Source organism: Melospiza georgiana, chromosome 5 (genome assembly GCF_028018845.1).
Source record: "Melospiza georgiana isolate bMelGeo1 chromosome 5, bMelGeo1.pri, whole genome shotgun sequence".
Taxonomy (NCBI): Eukaryota; Metazoa; Chordata; class Aves; order Passeriformes; family Passerellidae; genus Melospiza; species Melospiza georgiana.
Genome location: NC_080434.1, coordinates 68,117,297 through 68,132,523, shown reverse-complemented (window position 1 = coordinate 68,132,523; position 15,227 = coordinate 68,117,297). Strand labels below are relative to the sequence as shown.

Genomic DNA, 15,227 nt, shown 5'->3' with positions numbered 1-15,227 from the left:
GAAGCGCAGCCCCGCGCACACCAGCTCCAGCTCCCAAATTCCTCTGCCAAAAATCCCTCAAAATCCCCCAAAAACCCCATTTTCCCCAATTTTCCCCCATTTTCCCCTGCTGTACTCGGTGTCAGTTGCTGAACACGGTGCAGTGCTCCACCTTGCCAAGCACAACCCAGCGCACACCAGCTCCATTTCCTAGAACCCCTCATCCAAAAATCCCCCAAAATTTCCCAAAAACCCAATTTTCTCCCATTTTCTCCAATTTTCCCCTGCTGTACCCGGTGCCGGTTGCTGAGCACAGTACAGTGCTCCACCTCACCAAGCACAATGGGGCACAGAGCAGCTGCACTTCCCAGAACCCCTCTGCCAAAAATCCCCCAAAATTTCCCAAAGAAACCCCATTTTCTCCCATTTTTCCCCCATTTTCCCCAGTTGTACCCAGTGCCAGTTGCTGAGCACGGCGCAGTGCTCCACCCAGCACAGACCAGCTGCACTTCCCAGAACCCCTCTGCCAAAAATCCCCCAAAATCCCCCCAAAAACCCCATTTTCTCCCATTTTCCCCAATTTTCCTCTGCTGTACCTGGTGCCGGTCGCTGAGCACAGCACAGTGCTCCACCTTGCCGAAGCGCAGCCCCGCGCACACCAGTGCCAATCCCTGAATCCCTCTGCCAAAAACCCCCCCAAAAACCCCATTTTTCCCCCATTTTTCCCCCATTTTGCCCCATTTTCCCCCCACTGTTGTACCCGGTGGCGGTTGCTGAGCACGGCGTAGTGCTCCACCTTGCCGAAGCGCAGCCCCGCACACACCAGCTCCAGCTCCCGGTAACCCTCGGCCGGGAGGTTCCCCAGGTGCACCAGGTGAGAGCGCAGAGAGGAGGCGTCCACCTGCAGGGAGAGCAGCCGTGGGTGATGGGGAAAAATGAGGGGAAAAATGAGGGGAAAAGGGAGAAAAAGGGAGAAAAAAGGGAGAAAAAGCAAAAAAAAAAAGGGGGAAAATGGGAAAGAAAGGGTAAAAATGAGGGGAAAAGGGAGAAAAAGCAAAAAAAAAAGGGGGGGAAATGGGAAAGAAAGGGAAAAAATGAGGGGGAGAAAAAAGGGGATAAAAGGGAAAAGAGAAAAAGGGGTGGAAGGGGAAAATGGGAAAAAAGGGAAAAGAAAAAGGGAGAAAAAGGGAGAAAAAGCAAACAAAAAGGGGGAAAATGGGAAAGAAAGGGAAAAAGGAGGAAAAGGGGGGAAAGGGGAAAAAAGGGAAGTGGAAAAGGGGGAAAAAGCAAAAAAAAGGGAGGGGGAGGGAAAAAAGCAAAAAAAAAGGGGGGAAAAAGGGAAAATAAGGGGAAGAAAAAAGGAGGAAAAAGGGGGAAGGGGAAAGGAGAAAAGGGAACAAAAGGGGAAAAAGAGGGAATAGAGTGAAGGGAGGAAAAGAGGAAAAGGGAAGAGGAAAAAGGGAAAGGAGGGGAAAAGGAAGGAGAAAAAGCAAAAAAAAAGGGGGGAAATGGGAAAGAAAGGGAAAAAATGAGGGGGGGAAAAAGGGGATGAAAGGGAAAAGAGAAAAAGGGGGGGAAGGGGAAAAATGGGAAAAAAAGGGAAAATAAAAAGGGGGAAAAAAGGGGGAAAAGGGAAGGGGAAAAGGGGGAAAAAGCAAAAAAAAAAGGGGGGGAAGGGAAAATAAAGGGAAGAAAAAAGGAGGAAAAAAGGGGGAAGGGGAAAGGAGAAAAGGGAACAAAAGAGAAAAAGAGGGAATAGAGTGAAGGGAGGAAAAGAGGAAAAGGGAAGAGGAAAAAGGGAAAGTAGGGGAAAAGGAAGGAGAAAAGGGGAGAAAAAGCAAAAAAAAAGGGGGAAATGGGAAAGAAAGGGAAAAAATGAGGGGGGAAAAGGGGATAAAAGGGAAAAGAAAAAAAGGGGGAGGGAAGGGGAAAAATTTGGGATAATGAGGAGAAAAATTTGGGATAATGAGGAGAAAAATTTGGACAATGAGGAGAAAAATTTGGGATAATGAGGGAAAACCCACCTTGGGATCAGACTCCTTGATGAGAGAGATGAAAATGGCTTCCTTTAGGGAGAAAAAAAAGGGTTTGGAGTTTAGTTAATAATAATTGATAATTGATCAATAATTAATCATCATTAAAGTGTTCGTCATGTCAAAAAAAAAATTTTTCCTAGGGAGAAATCTCTTGTTTTAAACTCCAGGAAGTGCTAAAAACTCTATTTAAATTCCATTTAAATACTAAAATCTTGCTTGAAGCAGAAAATTGGGATTTTTTTCCCAGAGTTTCTCCCACAATTCCTCCAATTCCCACAAACCTCCAATTCTCACAATTGCCATAATCACGAAATTCCCCAAATTCCCCAACTTCCCCCAACAAAACCCCAATTCCCCAAATTCCTAAAATTCCCACAATTTCCAAATCCTCTTAATTCCCAATTTCCCCCAAACCCACAATTCCCAGATTCCCCAAACTGCTCAACTTCCCTCAATCCCACAATCCCTAAAATCCCCAAATTCCCACAATTCCTAAAATCCCCACAAATCGCCCAAATTTCCAACTCCCCCAATTCCCACAATCCCAAAATTTCCCAATTTCCCCCAATCTCTCAATTCCCAAATTCCCCCAACTCCTAAATCTCCACAAGTCCCTCAATTCCCAAAGTGCTCAACTTCCAAAATTCCCCTCAATTCCCCAATTTCCCTCAATCCTCACAATTCCCAATTTCCCACAATCCCGCAAATTCTTGCAATTCCCCACAATCCCCAAATTCCCAAAATTCCCAACTTCCCCCAACTCCTAAAATTCCCCCAATCTCCCAATTCCCAAATTCCCACATCCCCACAGTTCCACAAATCCCCACAACTCCCTCAATTCCCAAATTCCCCAACTTCCCACAATTCCCCAACTTCCCTCAATCCTGCAATTCTCACACTTCCCACAATTCCCCCAATCCCCAAAATGCTCAACTTCCCTCAATCCCACAATCCCTAAAATTCCCAAATTCCCAAAATTCCTAAAATCCCCACAGTCGCCCAAATTTCCAACTCCCCCAATTCCCACAATCCCAAAATTTCCCAATTTCCCCCAATTTGGAATTCCCAAATTCCCCCCAACTCCTAAATCCCCACAAGTCCCTCAATTCCCAAAGTGCTCAACTTCCCCCAATTCCCCTCAATTCCCCAATTTCCCTCAATCCTCACAATTCCCAAATCCTCACAATCCCCCAAATTCCCAAATCCTCACAATCCCCCTAATTCCCAACTCCCCCAATTCCCCAAATTCTTGCAATTCCCCACAATCCCCAAATTCCCAAAATTCCCAACTTCCCCCAACTCCTAAAATTCCCCCAATCTCCCAAATTCCCCAACTTCCCCCAATCTCCCAATTCCCAAATTCCCCCAATCCCCACAGTTCCACAAATCCCCACAACTCCCTCAATTCCCAGATTCCCCAACTTCCCACAATTCCCCAATTTCCCTCAATCCCCAAATCCCCACAATCCCCCAAAATCCCCAATTTCCCCCAATTCCCCAACTTCCCTCAATCCTGCAATTCTCACACTTCCCTCAATCCCACAATCCCTAAAATTCCCAAATTCCCACAATTCCCAAAATTCCTAAAATCCCCACAGTCCCCCAAATTTCCAACTCCCCCAATTCCCACAATCCCAAAATTTCCCAACTTCCCCCCAACTCCTAAATCCCCACAAGTCCCTCAATTCCCAAAGTGCTCAACTTCCCCCAATTCCCCTCAATCTCCCAAATTCCCCTCAATCCTCACAATTCCCAACTCCCCCAATCCCCCAAATTCTTGCAATTCCCCACAATCCCCAAATTCCCAAAATTGCCAACTTCCCCCAACTCCTAAAATTTCCCCAATCTCCCAAATTCCCCAACTTCCCCCAATCTCCCAATTCCCAAATTCCCACATCCCCACAGTTCCACAAATCCCCACAACTCCCTCAATTCCCCAATTCCCCTCAATCCCCAAATTCCCACAATTCCCAAATCCCCAAAATCCCCCAACTTCTCACAACTTCTCACAATTCCCCCAATCCCCCAACTTCTCTCAATCCCACACTTCACTCAATCCACTCGATCCCCAAATTCCTCACAATCACCAAACTCCCAAAATTCCCAAATCCCCACAATCCTGCAAGTTCCCAACTCCTCCAATTCCCCAAATTCCCACAATTCCCAAATCCCCAAAATCCCCCAACTTCTCCCAATCTCACAATTCCCAAATTCCCCCAATCCCCACAATCCTGCAAATTCCCAACTCCTCCAAATCCCCAAATTCCCCAAATTCCCACAATTCCCAAATCCTCAAAATTCCCCAAAATCCCCCAACTTCTCACAATTCCCAAATTCCCCCAATCCCCCAACTTCTCTCAATCCCACACTTCACTCAATCCCCAAATTCCTCACAATCACCAAACTCCCAAAATTCCCCCAATCCCCGCAATCCTGCAAATTCCCAACTCCTCCAATTCTTCCAATTCCCCAAATTCCCACAATTCCCAAATCCCCAAAATTCCCCAACTTCTCCCAACCTCCCAATTCCCAAATTCCCCCAATCCCCCAACTTCTCTCAATTCACTCAATCCACTCAATCCCCAAATTCCTCGCAATCACCAAACTCCCAAAATTCCCAACACAACCCTGCAAGTTCCCAACTCCTCCAATTCCCCAAATTCCCCAAATCCCCTCCATCCCCGAATTCCCCAATTCCCCAAATTCCCACAATTCCCAAATCCCCAAAATCCCCCCAAATCCCCCAAAATCTCCCAACTTCTCACAATTCCCAAATTCCCCCAATCCCCCAAATTCCCCCAATCCCCCAACCTCTCTCAATCCCACACTTCACTCAATCCACTCAATCCCCAAATTCCTCACAATCACCAAACTCCCAAAATTCCCCCAATCCCCACAATTCCCCAAACCCCCCAAATCCCCACAATTCCCCAAATCCCCTCGATCTCCAAATCCCCCATTTTTTTTGGGGATTCCCGTTTTTGCCCACCTCATCCTGCAGGGACGGGTGCCGGGGCTCGTGCCGGATGCGGAGCTGGCTCCCGCCCAGGCACATGGGGAAGCAGCCGTAGAACTTCACCATGGACTCGGCCGCTCGCCGGGGGATCTCCAGGTACGCCTGGCAAACACACAAATCCACGGTTCCCAAAAACCCCCAAAATTCCCCCAAAATTCCCCAGGGATCTCCAGGTACGCCTGGCAAATGCACAAACCCACAGCTCCCAAAAACCCCCAAAATTCCCACAAAATTCCCACAAACGTTCCCCGGGGATCTCCAGGCACACCTGGCAAACGCACAAATCCACAGCTCCCAAAAAAAACCCCAAAAATTCCCCCAAATGTTCCCCAGGGATCTCCAGGTACGCCTGGCAAACACACAAATCCACGGCTCCCAAAAACCCCCAAAATTCCCCCAAACATTCCCCAGGGATCTCCAGGTACGCCTGGCAAACACAAATCCATGGTTCCCAAAAATCCCCAAAATTCCCCCAAATGTTCCCCAGGGATCTCCAGGTACGCCTGGCAAACGCACAAATCCACAGCTCCCAAAAACCCCCAAAATTCCCCCAAACGTTCCCCAGGTGTCGCAGACATTTCTCCACAGAAATCCTTTCTTTCGGATTTCTGTGTCTTCAGGAGGCCAGAGGCTCCACAAGACAAGGTAAACAATTGTTATCAGCTGCTGGGGAATGCAACAGGGACACCTTGATTGGCTCATTTCCTTTGTTTATAATTAATTTCCTATGTTTATAATTAATTAATATGTTTATAATTTCCTATGTTTATAATGAAGGGCCAATCACCAGTGCAAGCCAGGGGACTGAGTCCTTGAACACAACTTTGTTGTAGATTCTTTCTTTCTATTCTTAGCTAGCCTAGCTGCTCTGCAAACCTCTCTCTATATTTTATTTAGTATAATAATGTATTATATATCATATCTTAATAAAATCAGCCTTCTGATCAAGATACAAGATTCACCGTCTCTCTATCACCAGCTGCGACCCACTCAGGTGTGGTAATACCCAGGGATCTCCAGGTACGCCTGGCAAATGCACACATCCACAGCTCCCAAAAAAAACCCCAAAAATTCCCCCAAACGTTCCCCAGGGATCTCCAGGTACGCCTGGCAAACACACAAATCCACGGCTCCCAAAAACCCCCAGACGTTCCCCAAAATTCCCCCAAAATCCCCCCAAACGTTCCCCAGGGATCTCCAGGCACGCCTGGCAAACACAAATCCATGGTTCCCAAAAATCCCCAAAATTCCCACAAAATTCCCCCAAACGTTCCCCAGGGATCTCCAGGTACGCCTGGCAAACACAAATCCACGGCTCCCAAAAACCCCCAAAATCCCACAAACGTTCCCCAGGGATCTCCAGGTACGTCTGGCAAATGCACAAATCCATGGTTCCCAAAAACCCCCAAAATTCCCACAAAATTCCCCCAAATGTTCCCCAGGGATCTCCAGGCACGCCTGGCAAACACACAAATCCACAGCTCCCAAAAACCCCCAGAATTCCCCCAGACGTTCCCCAAGTTCCCAAGGGGAATTCTCTCGTTTCCCGGCGCTCCCAGGCAGGGATCCCGCACCTTTTTGTGGGAGGAGAGGACGAGCAGGTCCCGCAGGCCCCCGAAGGGCTTGGCCAGGTTGGAGATTTCCTCTGGGGAGTAACCCTTGGGCGGCAGGTTGGACACCAGCAGCACGCAGCACTGCTCGGGGTCAGCGTCCTCCTGTGGGGGCACGGAATTCCTGATCCCAATCCTGATCCCGATCCCAATCCCAATCCCGATCCCAGTCCTGATCCCAGTCCTGATCCCAATCCCAATCCCCATCCCAATCCCGGCAGGTTGGACACCAGCAGCACGCAGCACTGCTCGGGGTCATCATCCTCCTGTGGGGGCACGGAATTCCTGATCCCAATCCTGATCCCAATCCTGATCCCCATCCCCATCCCAATCCCGGCAGGTTGGACACCAGCAGCACGCAGCACTGCTCGGGGTCAGCGTCCTCCTGTGGGGGCACGGAATTCCTGATCCTGATCCCAGTCCTGATCCCAATCTTGATCCCGATCCCAATCCTGATCCTGATCCCCATCCCAATCCTGATCCTGATCCCAATCCCAATCCTGATCCCAGACCTGATCCTGATCCCACTCCTGATCCTGATCCCCATCCCAATCCCGGCAGGTTGGACACCAGCAGCACGCAGCACTGCTCGGGGTCATCATCCTGTGGGGGCACGGAATTCCTGATCCCAATCCTGATCCCAATCCTGATCCCCATCCCAATCCTGATCCTGATCCCAGTCCTGATCCTCATCCCCATCCCAATCCTGATCCCAATCCTGATCCCGATCCCAATCCTGATCCCCATTCCCATCCCCATCCCAATCCCAGCAGGTTGGACACCAGCAGCACACAGCACTGCTCAGGGTCATCATCCTGTGGGGTCAGGGAATTCCTGATCCCAATCCTGATCCCAGTCCCGATCCTGATCCCCATCCTGATCCCAATCCCAATCCTGATCCCAATCCCAGTCCTGATCCTGATCCCCATCCCGATCCCGGCAGGTTGGACACCAGCAGCACGCAGCACTGCTCGGGGTCATCATCCTCCTGTGGGGGCACGGAATTCCTGATCCCAATCCTGATCCCAATCCTGATCCCAATCCCGATCCTGATCCCAATCCCGATCCTGATCCTGATCCTGATCCCAATCCTGATCCCAGTCCTGATCCCGATCCCAAACCCCATCCCAATCCCGGCAGGTTGGACACCAGCAGCACGCAGCACTGCTCGGGGTCAGTGTCCTGTGGGGTCACAGAATTCCTGATCCCAATCCTGATCCCAGTCCTGATCCTGATCCCGATCCCAATCCTAATCCTGATCCCCATCCCAATCCCGGCAGGTTGGATATGAGCAGCACGCAGCACTGCTCGGGGTCATCATCCTGTGGGGTCAGGGAATTCCTGATCCCAATCCTGATCCCAGTCCTGATCCTGATCCCCATCCTGATCCCAATCCTGATCCCAGTCCTGATCCCAATCCCAATCCTGATCCCAATCCTGATCCCGATCCCAATCCTGATCCCAATCCCGATCCTGATCCCAGTCCTGATCCTGATCCCAATCCTGATCCCGATCCCAATCCTGATCCCCATCCCGATCCTGATCCCAATCCTGATCCTGATCCCCATCCCAATCCCCATCCCGATCCCGGCAGGTTGGACACCAGCAGCACGCAGCACTGCTCGGGGTCATCATCCTGTGGGGGCACGGAATTCCTGATCCCAGTCCTGATCCCAGTCCTGATCCCAATCCCAATCCTGATCCCAATCCTGATCCCCATCCCAATCCTGATCGCAATCCTGATCCCAGTCCTGATCCCGATATCCCAGTCCTGATCCCAATCCCAGTCCTGATCCCAGTCCTGATCCTGATCCCAATCCTGATCCCGATCCCAATCCTGATCCCGATCCCAATCCTGATCCCGATCCCAATCCTGATCCCAGTCCCGATCCTGATCCCGATCCCCATCCCGATCCCGGCAGGTTGGACACCAGCAGCACGCAGCACTGCTCGGGGTCATCATCCTCCTGTGGGGTCAGCCTAAAATCCCCACAATCCCACATTTCCCAAATCCCTAAAATCCCCACAATCCCACAACTCCCACATTTCCTAAACCCCTAAAATTCCCAAAATCCCCCAATTCCCAAACCCCTAAAATTCCCACAATCCCACAATTCCCAAACCCCCAAAATTCCCACAATCCCACATTTCCCAAACCCCTAAAATTCCCCAAATCCCAACTCCCCCAATTCCCAAATCCCTAAAATCCCCCACAATCCCACAACTCCCACATTTCCCAAACCCCCCAAATTCCCCAAATCCCACAATTCCCACATTTCCCAAACCCCTAAAATTCCCAAATTCCCACAATCCCCCAATTCCCAGACCCCTAAAATTCCCACAATCCCACATTTCCCCCAATTCCCAAACCCCTAAAATTCCCCAAATCCCCCAATTCCCAAACCCCGAAAATTCCCAAAATCCCCCAATTCCCAAACCCCTAAAATCCCCACAATTCCCCCAATTCCCAAACCCCCAAAATTCCCCAAATCCCACATTTCCCAAACCCCTAAAATTCCTCAAATCTCGCATTTCCCTCAATTCCCAAACCACCAAAATTCCCCAAATCCCCCAATACCCAAACCCCCAAAATTCCCAAAATCCCACAACTCCCCCAATTCCCAAACCCCCCAAATTCCCACAATCCCACAATTCCCAAACACTTAAAATTCCCAAAATTCCCACAAATCCCAAAATTCCCAAACCCCCAAAATTCCCCAAATCCCCCAATTCCCAAACCCCTAAAATTCCCACATTTCCCAAACCCCCAAAATTCCCACAATTCCCTCAATTTCCAAACCCCTAAAATCCCCACAATCCCACAATTCCACATTTCCCAAACCCCTAAAATTCCCACAATTCCCAAACCCCTAAAATTCCCCAAATCCCCCAATTCCCAAACCCCCAAAATTCCCCAATTCCCACAATTCCCAGACCCCCAAAATTCCCAAAATCCCCTAAAATTCCCGGCCCCGCTGACCTTCCCGCCGGGCTCCGTGGGTTCCTCGCTCTCCGCAGGCTCTGGAAAGGGAAAGGAGCAGCTCAACCCCACAGAATTCCCAAATTCCCTTTAAACCCCAATTCCCCAAGGAATTATTTCCCATTATTTTTCCCCCAGCCCCACAAAAATCCCAGAATGACCCCAAAGGGAGAATTCCATGAATTCCCTGGAATTACCAAACTGAGAATTCCATGAATTCCCTGGAATTATCAAAGGGAGAATTCCATGAATTCCCTGGAATTACCAAAGGGAGAATTCCATGAATTCCCTGGAATTACCAAAGGGAGAATTCCATGAATTCCCTGGAATTACGAAATGGAAAATTCCATGAATTCCCTGGAATTACCAAAGGGAGAATTCCATAAATTCCCTGGAATTACCAAACTTTCCCTGGAATTACCAAATGGAGAATTCCATGAATTCCCTGGAATTACCAAAGGGAAAATTCCATTAATTCCATGAATTGCCTGGAATTACCAAACTGAGAATTCCAAACTTTCCCTGGAATTACCAAATGAGAATTCCCTGAATTCCCTGGAATTACCAAAGGCAGAATTCCATGAATTCCCTGGAATTACCAATTGGAAAATTCCATGAATTCCATGAATTCCCTGGAATTACCTGGCCCCGCCTCTGCCGCTGTCCCGGCGTCCCCCGGTCTGTCTGGCTCCGGGGAGCTTTTGGGATTGGGATTGTTGGGATTGGGATTTTTGGGATTTTTGGAATTGTTGGGATTGGGATTGTTGGGATTGTTGGGAATTTTGGGATTTTTGGGATTGTTGGGATCCGAGGGCTCCGATTCCGGAATTTCCTCGGCCGCAGCCCCGGAATCTTCCCCGGCCTCTTTCCCTGTGGGGAGAGAACAGCAGCACCTCCAGATCTGCACAGCATAAATTCCCCTTTCCCTTTTTTTTTTTGCAATCCTATTCATTTTTTTATCCTTTTCCATTTTCCCCCATTTTCCATTTTCCCTATTTTCCATTTCCCCTATTTTCCATTTCCCCATTTTCCATTTCCCCTATTTTCCATTTCCCCTATTTTCCATTTTCCCCCATTTTCCCCATTTTCCATTTTCCCCCATTTTCCATTTTCCCTATTTTCCATTTCCCCTATTTTCCATTTTTCCCCATTTTCCATTTTCCCCCATTTTCCATTTTCCCCATTTTCCATTTCCCCCATTTTCCATTTCCCCCATTTTCCATTTCCCCCATTTTCCATTTCCCCCATTTTCCATTTTCCCTATTTTCCATTTCCCCATTTTTCCCTATTTTCCATTTTTCCCTATTTTCCACAATTTCACTTTCTCGTTTTCCAGTTTTTTCCCCATTTCCTCCCATTTTCCCCCATCTTCTCAAGGGTTTTTCTTCCATTTTCTTTGCCCATTTTCCCAAATTTCACTTTCTGATTTTCCCAAATTTTTCCCCCATTTCCTCCCATTTTTCCCATTTTTCTCAATCTTCTCAAGTGTTTTTCCATTTTCTTTTCCCATTTTCCCACATTTTCTTGTCCCAAACTTTAATTTCCAATTTCCCCAAGATTTTTTCCCATTTTCCAAAGTTTTTTTCCCATTTCCTTCCCATTTTTCCAAGGGATTTTTTCCCAAATTTTCCCCAAGATTTTTTCCCATTTTCCCAAATTTCACTTCCTCATTTTCCCAATTTTTCCCCACATTTTTCCCCCAAGATTTTTTTCCATTTCCCCATTTCTTCCCCATTTTCCAGAGCTTTTTTTCCATTTTCCCTGAACTTTTTTCTTCTATTTTCTCTTCCCATTCTCCCGAGATTTTTTCCCCCATTTTCCCCCATTTCATCCCTTTTTCCATGGGATTTTTTCCATTTTTTCCCTTTTTCCCCAAGATTTTTTTCAATTTTCACAAATTTCATTTCCTAATTTTCCCCAATTTTTTCCCCCAAGATTTTTTCCATTTCCCCATTTCTTCCCCATTTTCCAGAGCTTTTTTCCCCAATTTCCTGAGTTTTTTCTTCCATTTTCTCTTCCCATTTTCCCGAGATTTTTCCCCCATTTTTTCCCGTTTTCCATGGGATTTTTTCCATTTTTTCCTAATTTTTTCCTAATTTTTTCCCCAAGATTTTTCCCCATTTTTTCTCAATTTTTCTCAATTTTTCCCATTTTTTCCCCCTCACCTTCCACATTCGAGGCTTTCTTCACTTTCTTCTCTCCCACCGTTTTCTTCACTTTTTCCTTTTTCCCTGCAAAAAAATCCCCAAAATTCCCAAAATTCCCAATTCCCATCAGTGATTCCTTCCCAAGGCAACAAATTCCCAAAAATTCCAAGAAAATTCCAGGGATAGAAGCAAAAAAAAAAAAAAAAAAAAAAAAAAAAAGGATTTGGGGGAAAAAAAATTATTTTTTTAGGGAAAAAAAACCCCAAAATTTCAATGAAATACAGGGCAATTTATGGGGAAAAAAGGAGATTTTAGGGGGAAAAAATTTGGATTTTTGGGGTAAAAGAAACCCAAAATTTGAATTAATTCTGTGGGGTTTAGGAGATAAAACATCCCAAAATTTCAATTAAATCCAGGCAAATTTTGGGAGGGAAAAAAAGAAGATTTTAGGGTGAAAAAAATTGGATTTTAGGTGAAAAAATGGATTTTAGAAGGATTTGGATTTGGGGAGAAAAAGGAGGATTTTTTTGAAAAAAATTGGGGATTCTGGAGGAGAAATTCAGATTTTTTTTAGGGTAAATAAATCTCAAAATTGGAATTAATCCAAAAATTGGAATTAATCTGAAAACTGAGCTCAGGAATGGATGAAAATCAATTCATTTATAAGCCAAGAATCTCCTATTCTAACCCAATAAAATTAAAACTAATTCAGCCAATTAATTAATCCAATAATTAATTAATTAATAAACTGACTAATAATTCATTAATAATTAAACGAGCTCAGGAATGAAAAAGAAAATCAATGATTTAGCACCAGCTGATTTCCTATTAAAAGCCAATGAAATTAAAATGAATGAAGCCAATTCATTAATCCAATAATTAATTAATTAATTAAGTTGAGTAATAATTCATTAACAATTCATTAATAATTCATTAATAATTAAACGAGCTCAGGAATGAGAAAGAAAATCAATGATTTGGCACCAGCTAATTTCCTATTAAAAGCCAATGAATTAAGCTAGTTAATTAATAACTAATTACTAATTAATTCTTAATTAGCTAATGAAGATCAACCTCACCTGTCAGGACTTTGGGGCTCTTGGTGTTGCTGCTCGGGACTTTCCTGGGAGGATAAAAAAACCACCAAAAAATTCAATTTAATTAATAATTATTAATCATTAACCCCCAATTAAAGGTGAGAGTTTGAGCCCCTTGGGTTCCCACTTATTGTAATTAACATTAATTAATTAACGAGGGTCTTACTTGGTGCTTGTTGGAGTTTTTTTGGGGTTCAGAAACTCGTTTTTTCACCGTTTTTTTCGCCTGGAATGGGAAAAAATGGAGATTTATTAATAATGATATTAATTATGAATGGGATTCTTAACTTTAATTAGTTACTGATAATTAAGTGGTGATAAAATATCACTTATGACTGCTGTTAATTAAAACTTAATTCAGATTTCATTAATAAATATGCAGATTTATATATAAATATATTAAAGTGATTAACACCAATAATTCAGAGTATTGATTAATTGTGGCTAAGGTAATTTAATTTTTATTTTATTAAAAATACGTGTATGGAACAATAAATGCTTAATAATAAGTTTAATAATAATTAATCCCTAACCGTAACAACTAATTAATGTTATTTTCATTATTAATAACTGACATTTAAATAAGATTTAAATTTAATATTTAATTAATTTAAATAAGATTTAAATTTATACATTTAAATAAGATCCTTAATTTAAATTCATAATGCTAATTAAGCAGTTACAAAATATGAATGATATCCAATAATTATTAAAATTTCAGTAAGATTTTATTAATAAATGTGCGTATTTTATATATAAATATATACATATAATGAGCAAATAATTATTAATAACTAACCGCATTAATTAATTTTAAACTGTACTTATTTCATGTTATTTCATTCTTATTACTTATTTTTAATCATAAATTAATCAATTTATTGGTGATTATTAATTATTAACTATTAATTTCTTTTTTATTACTTTTTAAATTAAAACTTCGTTCTTATAAAAACTGTGTGTACGGACACAGCGATTTATACAAACAGGGTTAATAATCATTAGTAATTAAGTGGAGTAATTAATTAATTATAGCTCTGGGTGGAATTGCCAGCTGGGGTTGCCACTGCTGGATGGAACTGGAAGGAATTCCCAGCTGGAATTAATGGTTGGAATTCCCAGCTGGAATTCCCTCTCCCAGTTGGAATTCATGGCTGGAATTCCCAACTGGAATTTCCTCTCCTGGCTGGAATTCCAACTGGAATTCTCTCCTCCGGGTTGGAATTCCTGGCTGGAATTCTCTCTCCTGGTTGGAATTCCCAACTGGAATTCCCTCTCCTGGCTGGAATTCCAGGCTGGAATTCCCTCTCCCAGTTGGAATTCATGGCTGGAATTCCCAACTGGAATTTCCTCTCCTGGCTGGAATTCCAACTGGAATTCTCTCTCCTGGTTGGAATTCCCAACTGAATTCTCCTCTCCTGGCTGGAATTCCCAACTGAATTCTTGCTCCCCAACTGCAATTCCTGCCTGGAATTCCCAGTTGGAATTAATGGCTGGAATTCCCTCTCCTGGATGGAATTCCCAACTGGAATTCCCTCTCCTGGTTGGAATTCCCCGGCTGGAATTCTTGCTCCCAACTGCAATTCCTGGCTGGAATTCTCGGCTGGAATTTCCTCTCCTGGCTGGAATTTCCCAACTGGAATTCTCTCTCCCTGGTTGAATTCCCAACTGGAATTCCCTCTCCTGGCTGGAATTCCAGGCTGGAATTCCCAACTGCAATTCCCAGCTGGAATTCCCTCTCCCGGCTGGAATTCCCGGCTGGAATTCCATCTCCTGGTTGAATTCTCAACTGGAATTCCCTCTCCTGGTTGGAATTAATGGCTGGAATTCCCTCTCCCGGCTGGAATTCCCAAACTGGAATTTCCTCTCCTGCCTGGAATTCTCTCTCCTGGTTGGAATTCCCAGTTGGAATTCCCAGTCCCAGTCAGAATTCCCACTGGAATTCCCAGTCAGAATTCCCATCTGGAATTCCCAGTCAGAATTCCCATCTGGAATTCCCAGTCCCATTGGAGTTCTCAGTCGGAATTCCCACTCCGAGTCAGAATTCCCATTCCCAGTCAGAATTCCTGTTGGAATTCCCATTCCCAGTCCCAATTCCCAGTCAGAATTCCCGTTTCCAGTCCACTTCCCGTGGAATTCCCAGCAGGGATTCCCATCTGGAATTCCCAGTCAGAATTCCCATTCCCAGTCCCGTTCCCATTCAGAATTCCTGTTCCCAGTCAGAATTCCCGTTCCCAGTCCCATTGGAATTCCCAGTCAGAATTCCTGTTCCCAGTCCCACTCCCAGTCAGAATTCCCGTTCCAGTCAGAATTCCCGTTCCCAATCCCATTCCCAGTCAGAATTCCCATTCCCAATCAAGAA

General features: G+C 45.2%; 1 protein-coding gene across 1 annotated transcript in view; it reads right to left on the bottom strand.

The window, feature by feature from the left end:
• The window catches only part of ZNF638 (zinc finger protein 638), a gene marked incomplete at its 5' end in the record, with an annotated part of 28,833 nt that extends 15,761 nt beyond the window's left edge, over nucleotides 1-13,072 (bottom strand). The window contains 10 exons of the mRNA XM_058025200.1: nucleotides 740-880; nucleotides 2,004-2,045; nucleotides 5,005-5,133; nucleotides 6,606-6,746; nucleotides 9,622-9,662; nucleotides 10,264-10,346; nucleotides 10,395-10,491; nucleotides 11,787-11,852; nucleotides 12,848-12,891; nucleotides 13,032-13,072. Of these exons, the coding sequence (XP_057881183.1) occupies nucleotides 740-880; nucleotides 2,004-2,045; nucleotides 5,005-5,133; nucleotides 6,606-6,746; nucleotides 9,622-9,662; nucleotides 10,264-10,346; nucleotides 10,395-10,491; nucleotides 11,787-11,852; nucleotides 12,848-12,891; nucleotides 13,032-13,072 (825 nt within the window). The remainder of the gene's footprint in view (nucleotides 1-739; nucleotides 881-2,003; nucleotides 2,046-5,004; nucleotides 5,134-6,605; nucleotides 6,747-9,621; nucleotides 9,663-10,263; nucleotides 10,347-10,394; nucleotides 10,492-11,786; nucleotides 11,853-12,847; nucleotides 12,892-13,031) is intronic.
• Nucleotides 13,073-15,227: the final 2,155 nt, after the last annotated feature.